The 22,535-nt window shown below is 48.8% G+C and overlaps 1 protein-coding gene across 4 annotated transcripts in view; it reads left to right on the top strand.

Annotated features, from left to right (window-relative positions):
* TMEM63B (transmembrane protein 63B) overlaps nucleotides 1-22,535 on the top strand; it is a 128,320-nt gene that overhangs the window by 61,474 nt on the left and 44,311 nt on the right. For all 4 annotated transcript variants that reach the window (XM_063918827.1, XM_063918828.1, XM_063918829.1 and 1 more), the window contains exon 3: nucleotides 3,175-3,254. In XM_063918827.1, the coding sequence (XP_063774897.1) occupies nucleotides 3,175-3,254 (80 nt within the window). The remainder of the gene's footprint in view (nucleotides 1-3,174; nucleotides 3,255-22,535) is intronic.

Here is a 22,535-nt window from a genome sequence, read left to right as displayed (position 1 = left end):
GTCATGACCGCAGCACAGTATTATGCAGAATGCCTGTGTGTCTGTGTTCTAGTGTCATGACTGCAGCACAGTATTATGGAGAATGCCCGTGTGTCTGTGTTATATTGTCATGACCGCAGCACAGTATTATGCAGAATGCCTGTGTGCCTGTGTTATATTGTCATGACCGCAGGACATATTATGGAGAATGCCCGTGTGTCTGTATTATAGTGTCATGACCGCAGCATAGTATTATGGAGAATGCCCGTGTGTCTGTTATATTGTCATGACCGCAGCACAGTATTATGCAGAATGCCCCTGTGTCTGTATTATAGTGTCATGACCGCAGCACAGTATTATGGAGAATGCCCGTGTGTCTGTTATATTGTCATGACCGCAGCACAGTATTATGCAGAATGCCCCTGTGTCTGTATTATAGTGTCATGACCGCAGCACAGTATTATGGAGAATGCCCGTGTGTCTGTGTTATATTGTCATGACCGCAGCACAGTATTATGCAGAATGCCTGTGTGCCTGTGTTATATTGTCATGACCGCAGGACATATTATGGAGAATGCCCGTGTGTCTGTATTATAGTGTCATGACCGCAGCATAGTATTATGGAGAATGTCTGTGTTATATTGTCATGACCGCAGCACAGTATTATGCAGAATGCCTGTGTGTCTGTGTTCTAGTGTCATGACTGCAGCACAGTATTATGGAGAATGCCCGTGTGTCTGTGTTATATTGTCATGACCGCAGCACAGTATTATGCAGAATGCCTGTGTGCCTGTGTTATATTGTCATGACCGCAGGACATATTATGGAGAATGCCCGTGTGTCTGTATTATAGTGTCATGACCGCAGCATAGTATTATGGAGAATGCCCGTGTGTCTGTATTATAGTGTCATGACCGCAGCACAGTATTATGCAGAATGCCCCTGTGTCTGTATTATAGTGTCATGACCGCAGCACAGTATTATGGAGAATGCCCGTGTGTCTGTTATATTGTCATGACCGCAGCACAGTATTATGCAGAATGCCCCTGTGTCTGTATTATAGTGTCATGACCGCAGCACAGTATTATGGAGAATGCCCGTGTGTCTGTGTTTTAGTGTCATGACCGCAGCACAGTATTATGGAGAATGCCTGTGTGTCTGTGTTATATTGTCATGACCGCTGCACAGTATTATGCAGAATGCCTGTGTGCCTGTGTTATATTGTCATGACCGCAGGACATATTATGGAGAATGCCCGTGTGTCTGTATTATAGTGTCATGACCGCAGCATAGTATTATGGAGAATGCCCGTGTGTCTGTGTTATATTGTCATGACCGCAGCACAGTATTATGCAGAATGCCCCTGTGTCTGTATTATAGTGTCATGACCGCAGCACAGTATTATGCAGAATGCCCCTGTGTCTGTATTATAGTGTCATGACCGCAGCACAGTATTATGGAGAATGCCCGTGTGTCTGTGTTCTAGTGTCATGACAGCAGCACACTATTATGGAGAATGCCCGTGTGCCTGTGTTCTAGTGTCATGACAGCAGCACAGTATTATGGAGAATGCCCGTGTGTCTGTGTTCTAGTGTCATGACAGCAGCACAGTATTATGGAGAATGCCCGTGTGTCTGTGTTCTAGTGTCATGACAGCAGCACAGTATTATGGAGAATGCCAGTGTGTCTGTATTATAGTGTCATGACCGCAGCACAGTATTATGGAGAATGTCTGTGTTATAGTGTCATGACCGCAGCACAGTATTATGGAGAATGCCCGTGTGTCTGTGTTATATTGTCATGACCGCAGCACAGGATTATGCAGAATGCCTGTGTCTGTGTTATATTATCATGACCGCAGCACAGGATTATGGAGAATGCCCGTGTCTGTGTTATATTATCATGACCGCAGCACAGGATTATGGAGAATGCCCGTGTGTCTGTGTTATATTGTCATGACCGCAGCACAGGATTATGCAGAATGCCCGTGTCTGTGTTATATTATCATGACCGCAGCACAGGATTATGGAGAATGCCCGTGTCTGTGTTATATTATCATGACCGCAGCACAGTATTATGGAGAATGCCCGTGTGTCTGTGTTATATTGTCATGACCGCAGCACAGGATTATGCAGAATGCCCGTGTCTGTGTTATATTATCATGACCGCAGCACAGGATTATGGAGAATGCCCGTGTCTGTGTTATATTATCATGACCGCAGCACAGTATTATGGAGAATGCCCGTGTGTCTGTGTTATATTGTCATGACCGCAGCACAGGATTATGCAGAATGCCTGGGTCTGTGTTATATTATCATGACCGCAGCACAGTATTATGGAGAATGCCCGTGTGTCTGTATTATAGTGTCATGACCGCAGCACAGTATTATGCAGGATGCCCCTGTGTCTGTATTATATTGTCATGACTGCAGCACAGTGTTATGGAGAGTTTGGAAATAACGATACAAAATTACCAATCATGGTCGTTTGACACAAAGTAAAGTTCGTTATTAGGAGTGGCAACACATGTATCTCACTGGAGTTGGAGACCAAGGACTGTCCCAATAGCTATTTTAGTAACCATTAGCTTTCTGGGTGTTTCCATTTATGTGAATCAGTGATTAACATAAAGTTGTGAAAGATCTAGCTTTTTATGTGCAATAAATTGTTTATAATATATAAAGAATATTTTAAGCACTTTTTTATATATATACTATGTTGGTATAATTGTTACCTTAAATTGCACTATAAGTTTATAGACACGGCAGGTGTGTAGCGCTCTCTATAATATATCTGTGATTAACGTATAGTATACTTCTAGCTATAAGTGGGAGCAGCTTGTTTTTAATAAGAGGCAATCGGTATAACGTTATCGGTCCCTTTTCTTGATAGAATTGGGGCAATATTTATTAAAACTCTTTTATTGGTGCGCCTGAAATATTGTTTACCCACAGACATCCGGGGAGGGACATTAAATTGACCACCCAGGACATCTGTGTGTATATAAGGATTGTTTATACTGTGTTATATTGTCATGACCGCAGCACAGTATTATGGAGACTGCCTGTGTCTGTGTTATATTGTCATGACCGCAGCACAGGATTATGGGTAATGCCCGTGTCAGTGTCTGTTTTTGTTGCATACATAATGCTTCTGGGTATTACTATATATGTGCTTCTGTGTCCATCTATACAGGGTCTGCTGTTTCTCTTCTCCATCCTGAGGAAAGTGGCCTGGGACTATGGGAGACTGGCACTGGTCACTGATGCAGACAGGTAGGTTCCCTGTGATATGTCCTTTATCATTGTAACCCCAGGGCTCGCTCTGGACTGCTGGGGGGGGGGAGACACTCCGGCTCTGGGGAATGGATTAGGGTGGTAACTATTGTCTATTCAGTGTGCTGGGAAATAATGCTGACCAGTTTCCCCACATAGCAGGTGTTATACACAGTGTTACACACGGGTGCCTTCCACCACCCCCAATGGATTCTCTAATCTATCCCGAGCATCACCCGGACTGGTGACCCTAATGTTACACAACATTTAGTGATGGGGCTGTGGCTGGTGGTGTCCCTTCTCCAGCCTAGCTCTGCCCTCCCTCTGCTTGGGAGTTTAATACACCATTTAAGACCCTGGGCCTAATTCAGATCTAATCGCAGCAGCAAATTTGTTAGCTTATGGGCAAAACCATGTGCACTGCAGGGGAGGCAGATATAACATGTGCAGAGAGAGTTAGATTTGGGTGGGTTATATTGTTTCTGTGCAGAGTAAATACTGGCTGCTTTATTTTTACACTGCAATTTTGATTTCAGTTTGAACACACCCAACCCACATCTAACTCTCTCTGCACATGTTACATCTGCCCCCCACCTGCAGTGCACATGTTTTGACATTTACACTTTGCCCACCACATGTGCATTGCGTGCGGAATGTTGGTCTGTCAGGCTGGGCTATGTCAGTGGGAGGCCTGGGTCATGTTCTGCCCGCTGTAGCTAAATCCGCAGTACAACAGGAAAATGTGCAGTGTATGCACCCTCTGCCTCCTTCCTATCTGACCGATTCTGGGCAGTGAGCGGTGGACTGTAGAGAATGAGGGGAAACATGGTGTGCTTATATGTGTATATGTATGTGAGGGTTGTCCAATAAGCAAGGTAACAAGACCTCTCACATGTTTAATGTTCTGTATTTGCTAATTTCATCTATGCTAATTTCCTGCCAGACCAGAGCAGATTGACCGCTGCTTCCCCTCACGGCCATTAGACCTCATATCAGTCATACTGCCCCAGCATCAGGTGTAAGATGGCGGGCTTGCGGAAACATGGTCACACATTGAGGTGCGTAGTGTAATCCGTTCCTGCATCTAAGGGGGTACATCTGCAGCTGACATTCAGCCAGGTTGTCACAATGTACGGTGTCATGTCACAGAGAGGTGTGGTGTGGCGCACTGTCTTTGATAACGGCACGACAAACGTTCAAGATGAGCAGTGATCCGGCCGGCCAAGCACATCCGTCACAGGCAGTGCCCCAGGCCTGTCTCGGTGTACACCTCGGCAACTTGGGGGGGGGGGGGGGGGGGAATTCCGGCTGCCCTTAGATGCAGAACTCTGATTACACTCATTCTCTTTGGTTTACCTGCTCTGGTCTGGCGGGAAATGAAATAGAGAGCATAACACATGTGAGAGGTCTTGTTACCTTACTTACTGAACCACCTGTGTGTGTGTGTATATGTATGCATGTATATATCTGTGTGTGTGTGTGTGTGTGTATATGTATGTATGTATGTGTGTGTGTGTATATATGTATGTATGTATGTATGTGTATATATATATATATATATATATATATATATATATATATAAAATTTCTCTGACATCCTAGTGGATGCTGGGAACTCCGTAAGGACCATGGGGAATAGCGGCTCCGCAGGAGACTGGGCACAAAAGTAAAGCTTTAGGACTACCTGGTGTGCACTGGCTCCTCCCCCTATGACCCTCCTCCAAGCCTCAGTTAGATTTTTGTGCCCGGCCGAGAAGGGTGCAAACTAGGGGCTCTCCTGAGCTTCTTAGTGAGAGTTTAGTTTTAGGTTTTTTATTTTCAGTGAGACCTGCTGGCAACAGGCTCACTGCATCGAGGGACTAAGGGGAGAAGAAGCGAACCTACCTAAGTGGTGGTAGCTTGGGCTTCTTAGGCTCCTGGACACCATTAGCTCCAGAGGGACCGAACACAGGCCCAGCCTCGGAGCTCGGTCCCAGAGCCGCGCCGCCGGCCCCCTTACAGAGCCAGAAGCAAGAAGAGGTCCGGAAAAATCGGCGGCAGAAGACATCGGTCTTCAACAAGGTAGCGCACAGCACTGCAGCTGTGCGCCATTGTTACTCAGGCACACTTCATACTTCGGTCACTGAGGGTGCAGGGCGCTAGGGGGGGGCGCCCTGAGCAGCAATGTAAACACCTTGGCTGGCATAAATACACCACATATAACCCCCAGGGCTATATGGATGTATTTTAACCCCTGCCAGAACTCACCAAAAAGCGTGAGAAAAGGCCGCCGAGAAGGGGGCGGAGCCTATCTCCTCAGCACACGGGCGCCATTTTCCATCACAGCTCCGCTGGAAGGACGTCTCCCTGACTCTCCCCTGCAGTCCTGCACTACAGAAAAGGGTAAAAAAGAGAGGGGGGCACTAATTTGGCGCAGTTTTAATACTAACAGCAGCTATAAAGGGAAAAGCACATTTTATAGTGGTATTCCTGTCTATATATAGCGCTCTGGTGTGTGCTGGCATACTCTCCCTCTGTCTCCCCAAAGGGCTAGTGGGGTCCTGTCCTCTATCAGAGCATTCCCTGTGTGTGTGCGGTGTGTCGGTACGATTGTGTCAACATGTTTGAGGAGGAAAATGAGATGGAGGCGGAGCAATTGCCTATTATAGAGTTGTCACCCCCTAGGGAGTCGACACCTGAGTGGATGAGCTTATGGAAGGAATTGCGTGACAGTGTCAGCTCTTTACGACAGACAGTTGACGACATGAGACAGCCGGCTACTCAGCTTGTGCCTGTCCAGGGGTCTCAAACGCCATCAGGGGCTTTAAAACGCCCGTTACCTCAAATGGCAGACACAGACACGGATACTGACTCCAGTGTCGATGAGGAGACAAACGTGACTTCCACTAGGGCCACACGTTACATGATTGAAGCAATGAAAAATGTATTGCATATCTCTGATAATACAAGTACCACTAAAAAGGGTATTATGTTTGGTGAGAAAAAACTGCCTGTAGTTTTTCCTGTATCCGAGGAATTAAATGAAGTGTGTGATGAGGCGTGGGTTTCCCCCGATAAAAAACTGATAATTCCTAAAAGGTTATTGGCATCGTACCCTTTCCCGCCAGAGGATAGGGCACGTTGGGAAACACCCCCTAGGGTGGATAAAGCGCTCACACGCTTGTCTAAACAGGTAGCACTACCCTCTCCTGATACGGCCGCCCTAAAGGAACCTGCCGATAGAAAGCTGGAGAATATCCTAAAATGTATATACACTCACACGGGTGTTATACTGCGACCAGCAATCGCCTCAGCCTGGATGTGCAGTGCGGGCCTGGCGTGGTCGGATTCCCTGACTGAAAATATTGATACCCTAGATAGGGACAGTATATTACTGACTATAGAGCATTTAAAGGATGCATTTCTATATATGCGTGATGCACAGAGGGATATTTGCCGACTGGCATCAAGAGTTAGCGCGCTGTCCATTTCTGCAAGAAGAGGTTTATGGACGCGGCAGTGGTCAGGTGATGCGGATTCTAAAAGGCACATGGAAGTATTGCCTTATAAGGGGGAGGAGTTATTTGGGGTAGGTCTATCAGACCTGGTAGCCACGGCAACTGCTGGAAAATCCACATTTTCTCTAACGTCCTAAGTGGATGCTGGGGACTCCATCAGGACCATGGGGAATAGCGGCTCCGCAGGAGACAGGGCACAAAAATAAAGCTTTAGGATCAGGTGGTGTGTACTGGCTCCTCCCCCTATGACCCTCCTCCAAGCCTCAGTTAGGTTTTTGTGCCCGTCCGAGCAGGGTGCAATCTAGGTGGCTCTCTTAAAGAGCTGCTTAGAAAAAGTTTTTTAGGTTTTTTATTTTCAGTGAGTCCTGCTGGCAACAGGCTCACTGCATCGAGGGACTTAGGGGAGAGAATTTCAACTCACCTGCGTGCAGGATGGATTGGATTCTTAGGCTACTGGACACCATTAGCTCCAGAGGGAGTCGGAACACAGGTCTCACCCTGGGGTTCGTCCCGGAGCCGCGCCGCCGACCCCCCTTACAGATGCTGAAGATTGAAGGTCCGGAAACAGGCGGCAGAAGGCTCTTCAGTCTTCATGAAGGTAGCGCACAGCACTGCAGCTGTGCGCCATTGTTGTCACACACTTCACACCAAGCGGTCACGGAGGGTGCAGGGCGCTGCTGGGGGCGCCCTGGGCAGCAATATTTTATTACCTTAAGGCAAAAGAATACATCACATATAGCCATTAAGGCTATATGTATGTATTTAACCCATGCCAATTATCTAAATCCACGGGAGGAAAGCCCGCCGAAATAGGGGCGGGGCTTATTCTCCTCAGCACACAGCGCCATTTTCCTGCTCAGCTCCGCTGTGAGGAAGGCTCCCAGGACTCTCCCCTGCACTGCACTACAGAAACAGGGTAAAACAGAGAGGGGGGGCATTTTTTGGCGATATACTGGATATATTTAAGCTGCTATAAGGAACAACACTTATATAAGGTTGTTCCCATATATATTATAGCGCTTGGGTGTGTGCTGGCAAACTCTCCCTCTGTCTCCCCAAAGGGCTAGTGGGGTCCTGTCTTCGATAAGAGCATTCCCTGTGTGTCTGCTGTGTGTCGGTACGTGTGTGTCGACATGTATGAGGACGATGTTGGCGTGGAGGCAGAGCAATTGCCGATAATGGTGATGTCACCCCCCAGGGAGTCGACACCGGAATGGATGGCTTTGTTTATGGAATTACGTGATAATGTCAGCACATTACAAAAATCAGTTGACGACATGAGACGGCCGGCAAACCAGTTAGTACCTGCCCAGGCGTCTCAGACACCGTCAGGGGCTGTAAAGCGCCCTTTACCTCAGTCGGTCGACACAGACACTGAATCTAGTGTCGACGGTGATGAAACAAACGTATTTTCAAGTAGGGCCACACGTTATATGATCACGGCAATGAAGGAGGCTTTGCATATCTCTGATGCTGCAAGTACCACAAAAAGGGGTATTATGTGGGGGGTGAAAAAACTACCTGTAGTTTTTCCTGAATCAGAGGAATTAAATGATGTATGTGATGAAGCGTGGTTTAACCCAGATAGAAAAATGCTAATTTCAAAAAAGTTATTAGCATTATACCCTTTCCCGCCAGAGGTTAGGGCGCGCTGGGAAACACCCCCTAGGGTGGATAAGGCGCTCACACGCTTATCAAAACAAGTGGCGTTACCGTCTCCGGATACGGCCGCCCTCAAGGATCCAGCAGATAGGAGACTGGAAACTGCCCTAAAAAGTATATACACACATACTGGTGTTATACTGCGACCGGCCATCGCCTCAGCCTGGATGTGCAGTGCTGGGGTCGTCTGGTTGGATTCCCTGACTGAAAATATTGATACCCTGGATAGGGACAGTATTTTATTGACTATAGAGCAATTAAAGGATGCTTTCCTTTATATGCGAGATGCGCAGAGAGATATTTGCACTCTGGCATCGAGAGTAAATGCGATGTCCATATCTGCCAGAAGGAGTTTATGGACGCGACAGTGGTCAGGTGATGCGGATTCCAAACGACATATGGAAGTATTGCCGTATAAAGGGGAGGAATTATTTGGCGTCTGTCTATCGGATCTGGTGGCCACGGCAACTGCCGGAAAATCCACCTTTTTACCTCAGACCCCCTCCCAACAGAAAAAGACACCGTCTTTTCAGCCGCAGTCCTTTCGGTCCTATAAGAACAAGCGGACAAAAGGACAGTCATATCTGCCTAGGGGCAGAGGAAGGGGTAAGAGAGGGCAGCAAGCAGCCCCTGCCCAGGAACAGAAGCCCTCCCAGGGTTCTGCAAAGCCCTCAGCATGACGCTGGGGCCTTACAAGCGGACTCAGGAACGGTGGGGGGTCGACTCAAGAATTTCAGCGCACAGTGGGCTTGCTCACAGGTGGACCCCTGGATTCTGCAGGTAGTATCTCAGGGTTACAGGTTGGAATTCGAGAAGTCTCCCCCTCGCCGGTTCCTAAAGTCTGCTTTGCCAACGTCTCCCTCAGACAGGGCGACGGTATTGGAAGCCATTCACAAGCTGTTTGCTCAGCAGGTGATAGTCAAGGTACCCCTCCTACAACAGGGAAAGGGGTATTACTCCACGCTATTTGTGGTACCGAAGCCGGACGGCTCGGTAAGACCTATTCTAAATCTGAAATCTTTGAACCTGTACATACAAAAATTCAAGTTCAAGATGGAGTCACTCAGAGCAGTGATAGCGAATCTGGAAGAAGGGGACTTTATGGTGTCCCTGGACATAAAGGATGCTTACCTGCATGTCCCAATTTGCCCTTCACATCAAGGGTACCTCAGGTTCGTGGTGCAAAACTGTCATTATCAGTTTCAGACGCTGCCGTTTGGATTGTCCACGGCACCTCGGGTCTTTACCAAGGTAATGGCCGAAATGATGATTCTTCTGCGAAGAAGAGGCGTATTAATTATCCCTTACTTGGACGATCTCCTGATAAGGGCAAGGTCCAGAGAACAGCTGGAGGACGGAGTAGCACTAACCCAAGTAGTGCTGCAACAACACGGGTGGATTCTGAATTTTCCAAAATCTCAGTTGACCCCGACAACACGTCTGCTGTTCCTGGGAATGATTCTGGACACGGTTCAGAAAAAGGTGTTTCTTCCGGAGGAGAAAGCCAGGGAGTTATCCGAACTTGTCAGGAACCTCCTAAAACCAGGGACAGTGTCTGTACATCAATGCACAAGAGTCCAGGGAAAGATGGTGGCTTCTTACGAAGCGATTCCATTCGGCAGATTCCACGCACAAACTTTTCAGTGGGATCTGCTGGACAAATGGTCCGGATCGCATCAGCGGATAACCTTATCGCCACGGACAAGGGTGTCTCTTCTGTGGTGGTTGCAGAGTGCTCATCTGTTAGAGGGCCGCAGATTCGGCATACAGGACTGGGTCCTGGTGACCACGGATGCCAGTCTGAGAGGCTGGGGAGCGGTCACACAAGGAAGAAACTTCCAGGGAGTATGGTCAAGCCTGGAGATGTCTCTTCACATAAATATACTGGAGCTAAGAGCGATTTACAATGCTCTAAGTCTGGCAAAACCCCTGCTTCAGGGTCAGCCGGTGTTGATCCAGTCGGACAACATCACGGCAGTCGCCCACGTAAACAGACAGGGCGGCACAAGAAGCAGGACAGCAATGGCAGAAGCTGCAAGGATTCTTCGCTGGGCAGAAGATCATGTGATAGCACTGTCAGCAGTATTCATTCCGGGATTGGACAACTGGGAAGCAGACTTCCTCAGCAGACACGATCTACACCCGGGAGAGTGGGGACTTCATCCAGAAGTCTTCCACATGATTGTGAACCGTTGGGAAAAACCAATGGTGGATATGATGGAGTCCCACCTCAACAAAAAACTGGACAGGTATTGCGCCAGGCCAAGAGATCCTCAGGCAATAGCTGTGGACGCTCTGGTAACACCGTGGGTGTTCCAGTCAGTGTATGTGTTCCCTCCTCTGCCTCTCATACCAAAAGTACTGAGAATTATACGGCAGAAGGGAGTAAGAACGATACTAGTGGCTCCGGATTGGCCAAGAAGAACTTGGTACCCGGAACTTCAAGAGATGCTCACGGAGGATCCGTGGCCTCTACCTCTAAGACGGGACCTGCTTCAGCAGGGACCGTGTCTATTCCAAGACTTACCGCGGCTGCGTTTGACGGCATGGCGGTTGAACGCCGAATTCTAAAGGAAAAAGGCATTCCGGAAGAGGTCATTCCTACACTGGTAAAAGCCAGGAAGGAGGTGACTGCACAACATTATCACCGCATTTGGAGAAAATACGTTGCGTGGTGTGAGGCCAGGAAGGCCCCCACGGAGGAATTTCAACTGGGTCGATTCCTACATTTCCTGCAAACAGGATTGTCTAGGGGCCTCAAATTGGGGTCCATTAAGGTTCAAATTTCGGCCCTGTCGATTTTCTTCCAGAAAGAATTGGCTTCAGTTCCTGAAGTCCAGACCTTTGTAAAAGGAGTACTACATATACAGCCCCCGGTTGTGCCCCCAGTGGCACCGTGGGATCTTAATGTAGTCTTGGATTTTCTCAAATCCCATTGGTTTGAGCCGCTCAAATCGGTGGAGCTGAAGTATCTCACATGGAAAGTAACCATGCTACTGGCCCTGGCTTCAGCCAGGAGAGTATCAGAATTGGCGGCTTTATCATATAAGAGCCCATATCTGATTTTCCATACGGACAGGGCAGAACTGCGGACGCGTCCTCATTTTCTGCCTAAGGTGGTGTCAGCGTTTCACCTGAACCAGCCTATTGTGGTGCCTGCGGCTACTAACGAGTTGGAGGATTCCAAGTTGTTGGACGTGGTCCGGGCATTGAAAATATATATTTCAATAACGGCGGGAGTCAGAAAGTCTGACTCACTGCTTATATTGTATGCACCCAACAAGATGGGTGCTCCTGCTTCTAAGCAGACGATTGCTCGTTGGATTTGTAGCACAATTCAACTTGCACATTCTGTGGCAGGCTTGCCACAACCTAAATCTGTCAAGGCCCATTCCACAAGGAAAGTGGGCTCATCCTGGGCGGCTGCCCGGGGAGTCTCGGCATTACAACTCTGCCGAGCTGCTACTTGGTCAGGGGCAAATACGTTTGCAAAATTCTACAAATTTGATACCCTGGCTGAGGAGGACCTGGAGTTCTCTCATTCGGTGCTGCAGAGTCATCCGCACTCTCCCGCCCGTTTGGGAGCTTTGGTATAATCCCCATGGTCCTGACGGAGTCCCCAGCATCCACTTAGGACGTTAGAGAAAATAAGAATTTACTTACCGATAATTCTATTTCTCGTAGTCCGTAGTGGATGCTGGGCGCCCATCCCAAGTGCGGATTGTCTGCAATACTTGTACATAGTTATTGTTACAAAAAAATCGGGTTGTTATTTGTTGTGAGCCGTCTGTTCAGAGGCTCCTACGTTTATCATACTGTTAACTGGGTTCAGATCACAAGTTATACGGTGTGATTGGTGTGGCTGGTATGAGTCTTACCTGGGGTTCAATATCCTTCCTTATTGTGTACGCTCGTCCGGGCACAGTATCCTAACTGAGGCTTGGAGGAGGGTCATAGGGGGAGGAGCCAGTACACACCACCTGATCCTAAAGCTTTATTTTTGTGCCCTGTCTCCTGCGGAGCCGCTATTCCCCATGGTCCTGACGGAGTCCCCAGCATCCACTACGGACTACGAGAAATAGAATTATCGGTAAGTAAATTCTTATTTTTACCCCAGGTAGCTTCTCAACCTAAGAAGACGCCGTATTATCAGGCGCAGTCCTTTCGGCCCCATAAGGGCAAGCGGGCAAAAGGCGCCTCATTTCTGCCCCGTGGCAGAGGGAGAGGAAAAAGGCTGCAGCAAACGGCCAGTTCCCAGGAACAAAAGCCCTCTCCCGCCTCCGCAAAGTCCTCAGCATGACGCTGGGGCTTTACAAGCGGACTCAGGCACGGTGGGGGCCCGTCTCAAGAAGTTCAGTGCGCAGTGGGCCCACTCGCAAGTGGACCCCTGGATCCTTCAGGTGGTATCTCAGGGGTACAAATTGGAATTCGAGACGTCTCCCCCTCGCCGTTTTCTAAAGTCTGCTTTACCGACGTCTCCCTCAGACAGGGAGGCAGTATTGGAAGCCATTCACAAGCTATATTCCCAGCAGGTGATAATCAAGGTACCCCTCCTACAACAGGGAAAGGGGTACTATTCCACACTATTTGTGGTACCGAAGCCGGACGGCTCGGTGAGACCAATTTTAAACCTAAAATCCTTGAACACTTACATACAAAGGTTCAAATTCAAGATGGAGTCACTCAGAGCAGTGATTGCAAACCTGGAAGAAGGGGACTATATGGTGTCTCTGGACATCAAAGATGCTTACCTACATGTCCCAATTTACCCTTCTCACCAAGGGTACCTCAGGTTTGTGGTACAGAACTGTCACTATCCGTTTCAGACGCTGCCGTTTGGATTGTCCACGGCACCCCGGGTCTTTACCAAGGTAATGGCCGAAATGATGATACTCCTTCGAAGGAAGGGAGTTTTAGTTATCCCTTACTTGGACGATCTCCTGATAAGGGCAAGATCCAGGGAACAGTTGGAAGTCGGAGTAGCACTATCTCAGATAGTGCTGCGCCAGCACGGTTGGATTCTCAATATTCCAAAATCGCAGCTGATCCCGACGACACGACTTCTATTCCTAGGGATGATCCTGGACACAGTCCAGAAAAAGGTGTTTCTCCCGGAGGAGAAAGCCAGGGAGTTATCCGAACTAGTCAGAAATCTCCTAAAACCAGGCCAAGTCTCAGTGCATCAATGCACAAGGGTCCTGGGAAAGATGGTGGCTTCTTACGAAGCAATCCCATTCGGCAGATTCCACGCAAGAACCTTCCAGTGGGATCTGCTAGACAAATGATCCGGGTCGCATCTTCAGATGCATCAGCGGATAATCTTGTCACCAAGGACAAGGGTGTCTCTCCTGTGGTGGTTGCAGAGTGCTCATCTTCTAGAGGGCCGCAGATTCGGCATTCAGGACTGGGTCCTGGTGACCACGGATGCCAGCCTGAGAGGCTGGGGTGCAGTCACACTGGGAATAAATTTCCAGGGCTTGTGGTCAAGCCTGGAGACATCACTTCACATAAATATCCTGGAGCTAAGGGCCATCTACAATGCTCTAAGCCTAGCAAGACCTCTGCTTCAAGGTCAGCCGGTGCTGATCCAGTCAGACAACATCACGGCAGTCGCCCACGTAAACAGACAGGGCGGCACAAGAAGCAGGAGGGCAATGGCAGAAGTTGCAAGGATTCTTCGCTGGGCGGAGAATCATGTGATAGCACTGTCAGCAGTGTTCATTCCGGGAGTGGACAACTGGGAAGCAGACTTCCTCAGCAGACACGACCTCCACCCGGGAGAGTGGGGACTTCACCCAGAAGTCTTCCACATGATTGTGAACCGTTGGGAAAAACCAAAGGTGGACATGATGGCGTCCCGCCTCAACAAAAAACTAGACAGGTATTGCGCCAGGTCAAGGGACCCTCAGGCAATAGCTGTGGACGCTCTGGTAACACCGTGGGTGTACCAGTCAGTGTATGTGTTCCCTCCTCTGCCTCTCATACCCAAGGTACTGAGAATCATAAGAAGGAGAGGAGTAAGGACTATACTCGTGGCTCCGGATTGGCCAAGAAGGACTTGGTACCCGGAACTTCAAGAGATGCTCACGGAGGACCCGTGGCCTCTACCTCTAAGAAGGGACCTGCTCCAGCAGGGACCCTGTCTGTTCCAAGACTTACCGCGGCTGCGTTTGACGGCATGGCGGTTGAACGCCGGATCCTGAAGGAAAAAGGCATTCCGGATGAAGTCATCCCTACCCTGATCAAAGCCAGGAAGGATGTAACCGTACAGCATTATCACCGTATTTGGCGTAAATATGTTGCGTGGTGCGAGGCCAGGAAGGCCCCTACAGAGGAATTTCAACTGGGTCGTTTCCTGCATTTCCTGCAAACAGGACTGTCTATGGGCCTAAAATTAGAGTCCATTAAGGTTCAAATTTCGGCCCTGTCGATTTTCTTCGGGAAAGAACTGTCTTCAGTTCCTGAAGTTCAGACGTTTGTCAAGGGGGTACTGCATATACAGCCTCCTTTTGTGCCTCCAGTGGCACCTTGGGATCTCAATGTAGTTTTGGGGTTCCTAAAATCACATTGGTTTGAACCACTCACCACTGTGGACTTAAAATATCTCACATGGAAAGTGGTAATGCTGTTGGCCCTGGCTTCAGCCAGGCGTGTCTCAGAATTGGCGGCTTTATCCTATAAAAGCCCTTACCTAATTTTTCATACGGACAGGGCAGAATTGAGGACTCGTCCTCAATTTCTCCCTAAAGTGGTTTTAGCGTTTCACTTGAACCAGCCTATTGTGGTACCTGCGGCTACTAGGGACTTGGAGGACTCCAAGTTGCTGGACGTAGTCAGGGCCCTGAAAATATATGTTTCCAGGACGGCTGGAGTCAGAAAATCTGACTCGCTGTTTATCCTGTATGCACCCAACAAGCTGGGTGCTCCTGCTTCTAAGCAGACTATTGCTCGTTGGATTTGTAGTACAATTCAGCTTGCACATTCTGTGGCAGGCCTGCCACAGCCAAAATCTGTAAAAGCCCATTCCACAAGGAAGGTGGGCTCATCTTGGGCGGCTGCCCGAGGGGTCTCGGCTTTACAACTTTGCCGAGCTGCTACTTGGTCAGGGGCAAACACGTTTGCAAAATTCTACAAATTTGATACCCTGGCTGAGGAGGACCTGGAGTTCTCTCATTCGGTGCTGCAGAGTCATCCGCACTCTCCCGCCCGTTTGGGAGCTTTGGTATAATCCCCATGGTCCTTACGGAGTTCCCAGCATCCACTAGGACGTCAGAGAAAATAAGAATTTACTTACCGATAATTCTATTTCTCGTAGTCCGTAGTGGATGCTGGGCGCCCATCCCAAGTGCGGATTGTCTGCAATACTTGTACATAGTTATTGTTACAAAAATCGGGTTATTATTGTTGTGAGCCATCTTTTCAGAGGCTCCTCTGTTATCATGCTGTTAACTGGGTTCAGATCACAGGTTGTACGGTGTGATTGGTGTGGCTGGTATGAGTCTTACCCGGGATTCAAAATCCTTCCTTATTGTGTACGCTCGTCCGGGCACAGTATCCTAACTGAGGCTTGGAGGAGGGTCATAGGGGGAGGAGCCAGTGCACACCAGGTAGTCCAAAAGCTTTACTCTTGTGCCCAGTCTCCTGCGGAGCCGCTATTCCCCATGGTCCTTACGGAGTTCCCAGCATTTACTACGGACTACGAGAAATAGAATTATCGGTAAGTAAATTCTTATTATATGTGTGTGTATGTATGTATGTATGTATGTATGTATGTATGTATGTATGTGTGTGTGTATATATATATATATATATATATATATATATATATATATATATATATATATATATTTATTTATTTCTCTGACGTCCTAAGTGGATGCTGAGACTCCGTAAGGACCATGGGGAATAGCGGCTCCGCAGGAGACTGGGCACAACTAAAGAAAGCTTTAGGACTACCTGGTGTGCACTGGCTCCTCCCACTATGACCCTCCTCCAGACCTCAGTTAGAATCTTGTGCCCGGCTGAGCTGGATGCACACTAGGGGCTCTCCTGAGCTCCTAGAAAAGAAAGTATACTTTTAGGTTTTTTATTTTCAGTGAGATCTGCTGGCAACAGACTCACTGCTACGAGGGACTAAGGGGAGAATAAGCGAACCTACCTGCTTGCAGCTAGCTTGGGCTTCTTAGGCTACTGGACACCATTAGCTCCAGAGGGATCGAACACAGGGCCCGACCTCGATCGTCCGGTCCCGGAGCCGCGCCGCCGTCTCCCTTGCAGAGCCAGAAGCAAGAAGATGGTCCTGAAAATCGGCGGCAGAAGACTTCGGTCTTCAACAAGGTAGCGCACAGCACTGCAGCTGTGCGCCATTGCTCCTCATGCACACCTCACACTCCGGTCACTGATGGGTGCAGGGCGCTGGGGGGGGCGCCCTGAGCAGCAATATTAACACCTTGGCTGGCAAAAAAAAAATCACAATATATAGTCCTAGAGGCTATATATGTGAAAAATACCCCTGCCAGAGATCCATAAAAAAGTGGGAGAAAGTCAGCCGAAAAAGGGGCGGGGCTATCTCCCTCAGCACACTGGCGCCATTTTCTCTTCACAGTGCAGCTGGAAGACAGCTCCCCAGGCTCTCCCCTGTAGTTTTCAGGCTCAAAGGGTTAAAAAGAGAGGGGGGGCACTAAATTTAGGTGCAGAATTGTGTATTATAGCAGCTATAAGGGAAAAATCACTGTGGGTAGTGTGAATCCCTGTATTATATAGCGCTGTGGTGTGTGCTGGCATACTCTCTCTCTGTCTCCCCAAAGGACTTTGTGGGGGTCCTGTCCTCAGTCAGAGCATTCCCTGTGTGTGTGCGGTGTGTCGGTACGGCTGTGTCGACATGTTTGATGAGGAAGGTTACGTGAAAGGCGGAGCAGATGCCGATAAATGTGATGTCGCCCCCTGTGGGGCCGACACCAGAGTGGATGGATAGGTGGAAGGTATTAACCGACAGTGTCAACTCCTTACATAAAAGGCTGGATGACGTAACAGCTGTGGGACAGCCGGCTTCTCAGCCCGCGCCTGCCCAGGCGTCTCAAAGGCCATCAGGGGCTCAAAAAAAAAAAACGCCCGCTACCTCAGATGGCAGACACAGATGTCGACACGGAGTCTGACTCCAATGTCGACGAGGTTGAGACATATACACAATCCACTAGGAACATCCGTTGCATGATCTCGGCAATGAAAAATGTGTTACACATTTCTGACATTAACCCAAGTACCACATAAAAGGGGTTTTATGTTTGGGGAGAAAAAGCAGCCAGTGTTTTGTTCCCCCATCAGATGAGTGAATGAAGTGTGTGAAGAAGCGTGGGTTCCCCCGATAAGAAACTGGTAATTTCTAAAAAAGTTACTGATGGCGTACCCTTTCCCGCCAGATGATAGGTCACGTTGGGAGATATCCCCTAGGGTGGATAAGGCGCTCACACGTTTGTCAAAAAAGGTGGCACTGCCGTCTTAGGATACGGCCACTTTGAAGGAGCCTGCTGATATAAAGCAGGAGGCTATCCTGAAGTCTGTATATACACACTCAGGTACTATACTGAGACCTGCAATTGCCTCAGCATGGATAGTGCTGCTGCACTGTTACCCTGTCAGGACAGGGATACTGTTTTGCTAACCATAGAGCATATTAAAGACGTAGTCTTGTATATGAGGGATGCACAGAGGGATATTTGCCGGCTGGCATCCAGAATTAATGCAATGTCCATTCTGCCAGGAGGGTATTAGGGACCCGGCAGTGGACAGGTGATGCTGACTTTAAAAGGCACATCTGCCTTATAAGGGTGAGGAATTGTTGGGGATGGTCTCTGGGACCTCGTATCCACAGCAACAGCTGGGAAGAAATTTTTTTACCTCAGGTTTCCTCAGAGCCTAAGAAAGCACGGTATTATCAGGTACAGTCCTTTCGGCTTCAGAAAAGCAAGCGGGTCAAAGGCGCTTCCTTTCTGCACAGAGACAAGGGAAGAGGGAAAAAGCTGCACCAGACAGCCAGTTCCCAGGATCAAAAATCTTCCCCCGCTTCCTCGGAGTCCACCGCATGACGCTGGGGCTCCACAGGTGGAGCCAGGTGCGGTGGGGGCGCGTCTCGGGAACTTCAGCGACCAGTGGGCTCGCTCACAGGTGGATCCCTGGGTTCTGCAAGTAGTATCACAGGGATACAAGCTGGAGTTCGAGGCGACTCCCCCTCGCCGTTACCTCAAATCAGCCTTGCCTGCTGCCCTCGGAGAAAAGGGAGGTAGTACTGGCGGCAATTCACAAGCTGTACTTCCAGCAGGTGATAATCAGGGTACCCCTCCTTCAACAAGGCCGGGGTTACTATTCCACAATGTTTGTGGTACCGAAACCAGACGGTTCGGTGAGACCCATTCTAAAAGTGAAATCCTTGAACACTTATATACGAAGGTTCAAGTTCAAAATGGAATCGCTCAGGGCGGTTATTGCAAGCCTGGACGAAGGGGATTACATGGTATCACTGGACATCAAGTCCCCATTTACCCTCCTCACCAGGAGTACCTCAAAATTGTGGTACAGGACTGTCATTACCAATTCCAGACTTTGCCGTTGGTCTGTCCCCGGCACCGAGGGTATTTACCAAGGTAATGGCCGAAATGATGATACTCCTTCAAAAAAAAGGGAGTTATAATTATCCCTACTTAGACGATCTCCTTATAAAGGCGAGGTCCAGGGAGCAGTTGTTGGTCGGAGTGGCACTATCTCGGGAAGTGCTACAACAGCACGGCTGGATTCTGAATATTCCAAAGTCGCAGTTGGTTCCTACGACGCGTCTACTGTTCCTGGGTATGGTTCTGGACACAGAACAGGAAAAAGTGTTTCTCCCGGAGGAGAACGCCAAGGAGTTGTCATCTCTAGTCAGAGACCTCCTAAAACAAATACAGGTGTCGGTGCATCAATGCACGCGAGTCCTGGGAAAGATGGTAGCTTCTTACGAAGAAATTCCATTCGACAGGTTCCATGCAAGGATCTTCCAGGGGGATCTGTTGGACAAGTGGTCCGGGTCGCATCTTCAGATGCATCGGCTGATAACCCTGTCTCCAAGGGCCAGGGTGTCGCTGTTGTGGTGGCTGCAGAGTGCTCATCTTCTAGAGGGCCGCAGATTCGGCATACAGGACTGGGTCCTGGTGACCACGGATGCCAGCCTTCGAGGCTGGGGGGCAGTCACACAGGGAAGAAACTTCCAAGGACTATGGTCGAGTCAGGAGACTTCCCTACACATAAATATTCTGGAACTAAGGGCCATTTACAATGCCCTAAGTTAGGCTAGACCCCTGCTTCAACACCAGCCGGTGCTGATCCAGTCAGACAACATCACGGCGGTCGCCCATGTATACCAACAGGGCGGCACAAGAAGCAGGAGGGCGATGGCAGAAGCCACAAGGATTTTCCGATGGGCGGAAAATCATGTGTTAGCACTGTCAGCAGTGTTCATTTCCGGAGTGGACAACTGGGAAGCAGACTTTCTCAGCTGGCACGATTTCCACCCGGGAGAGTGGGGATTTCATCCAGAAGTCTTCCAAATGATTGTACACCATTGGGAGAGGCCACAGGTGGACATGATGGTGTCCCGCCTCAACAAAAAGCTAAAAAGATATTGCGCCAGGTCAAGGGACCCTCAGGCGATAGCTGTGGACGCTCTGGTGACACCGTGGGTGTACCAGTCGGTTTATGTGTTCCCTCCTCTTCCTCTCATACCCAAGGTACTGAGGATAATAAGAAGAAGAGGAGTAAGAACTATACTCATTGTTCCGGATTGGCCAAGAAGAGCTTGGTACCCGGAACTTCAAGAACTGATCTCGGAGGACCCATGGCCTCTGCCGCTCAGACAGGACCTGCTGCAGCAGGGGCCCTGTCTGTTCCAAGACTTACCGCGGCTGCGTTTGACGGCATGGCGGTTGAACGCCGGATCCTGAAGGAAAAGGGCATTCCGGAGGAAGTCATCCCTACGCTGATTAAAGCTAGGAAAGAAGTGACCGCAAACCATTGTCACCGCATGTGGCGAAAGTATGTTGCGTGGTGTGAGGCCAGGAAGGCCCCAACGGAGGAATTTCAGCTGGGCCGTTTTCTGCACTTCCTACAGTCAGGGGTGACTATGGGCCTAAAATTGGGTTCCATTAAGGTCCAGATTTCGGCTCTGTCGATTTTCTTCCAGAAAGAGCTGGCTTCACTGCCTGAAGTTCAGACATTTGTTAAGGGAGTGCTGCATATTCAGCCCCCTTTTGTACCTCCAGTGGCACCTTGGGATCTCAACGTGGTGTTGGATTTCCTAAAGTCGCATTGGTTTGAGCCACTTAAAACCGTGGATTTGAAATATCTCACGTGGAAAGTGGTCATGCTGTTGGCCTTGGCTTCGGCCAGGCGTGTGTCAGAATTGGCGGCTTTGTCATGTAAAAGCCCTTATCTGATTTTCCATATGGATAGGGCAGAATTGAGGACTCGTTCCCAGTTTCTCCCTAAGGTGGTATCAGCTTTTCATTTGAACCAACCTATTGTAGTGCCTGCGGCTACTAAAGACTTGGAGGATTCCAAGTTGTTGGACGTAGTCAGGGCCCTAAAAAATTATGTTCCAGGACAGCTAGTGTCAGGAAAACTGACTCGCTATTTATCCTGTATGCGCCCAACAAGCTGGGTGCTCCTGCTTCAAAGCAGACTATTGCTCGCTGGATCTGTAGTACGATTCAGCTTGCACATTCTGCGGCTGGACTGCCGCATCCTAGATCAGTGAAAACCCATTCCACGAGGAAGGTGGGCTCCTCTTGGGCGGCTGCCCGAGGGGTCTCGGCTTTACAACTTTGCCGAGCAGCTACTTGGTCGGGGTCAAACACATTTGCAAAATTCTACAAGTTTGATACCCTGGCTGAGGAGGACCTAGAGTTTGCTCATTCGGTGCTGCAGAGTCATCCGCACTCTCCCGCCCGTTTGGGAGCTTTGGTATAATCCCCATGTTCCTTACGGAGTCCCAGCATCCACTTAGGGCGTCAGAGAAAATAAGATTTCACTCACCGGTAAATCTATTTCTCGTAGTCCGTAGTGGATGCTGGGCGCCCATCCCAAGTGCGGATTGTCTGCAATACTTGTATATAGTTATTGTTTAACTAAAGGGTTATTGTTGAGCCATCTGTTGAGAGGCTCAGTTATATTTCATACTGTTAACTGGGTATTGTATCACGAGTTATACGGTGTGATTGGTGTGGCTGGTATGAGTCTTACCCGGGATTCAAAATCCTTCCTTATTGTGTCAGCTCTTCCAGGCACAGTATCCTAACTGAGGTCTGGAGGAGGGTCATAGTGGGAGGAGCCAGTGCACACCAGGTAGTCCTAAAGCTTTCTTTAGTTGTGCCCAGTCTCCTGCGGAGCCGCTATTCCCCATGGTCCTTACGGAGTCCCAGCATCCACTACGGACTACGAGAAATAGATTTACCGGTGAGTAAAATCTTATTATGTGTGTGTGTGTGTGTGTGTTCTAATGGTAATTCAGTCGCGCCATCAGTGTTTAAAAGTGGTTCACCAAGGAATCCTTAAATGACAACTTAATATGCGTACCAGATATAGAATGATCAACTGCTTTGTACAGGGTGCCTTTACATCAGGGGTTCCTCTTGTGCGTGCTCCTTTTCCTCTTGCATCCGTCCGGATCCGTGTGAGGTGTGAATATGTAGAGCAATGTGTCAGTAATATGCTCTTAATAGTGACTTCGTGCTGAGTTTGTGCAAAATACTGTAAAAAGTGGCTACGTGCAATGAAGTGCTGGAGTGCTTCTATTATATTTGTAGTCGGGTACAATGACCCATATAGGTAACCCATATAGAGAACCCCTGATGTAAAGGCACCCTGTACAAAGCAGTTGATCATTCTATATCTGGTACGCATATTAAGTTGTCATTTAAGGATTCCTTGGTGAACCACTTTTAAACACTGAAGGCGCGACTGAATTACCATTAGAACATTTGTTTTGGTCCATCTTGGAATTGGACTACCCTGAATTCTGGTTGCGACACCAAATCAATTGGGAGTGTTTATGATTAAGGTGTACGATATCAGGTTGTAGCGCTATTTGCACTTT

The sequence above is a fragment of the Pseudophryne corroboree genome, chromosome 4 (assembly GCF_028390025.1).
Source record: "Pseudophryne corroboree isolate aPseCor3 chromosome 4, aPseCor3.hap2, whole genome shotgun sequence".
NCBI classification, from domain to species: Eukaryota; Metazoa; Chordata; class Amphibia; order Anura; family Myobatrachidae; genus Pseudophryne; species Pseudophryne corroboree.
Note: the sequence above shows the minus strand (reverse complement) of the source record. Positions and strands in the feature narration are given on the sequence as shown.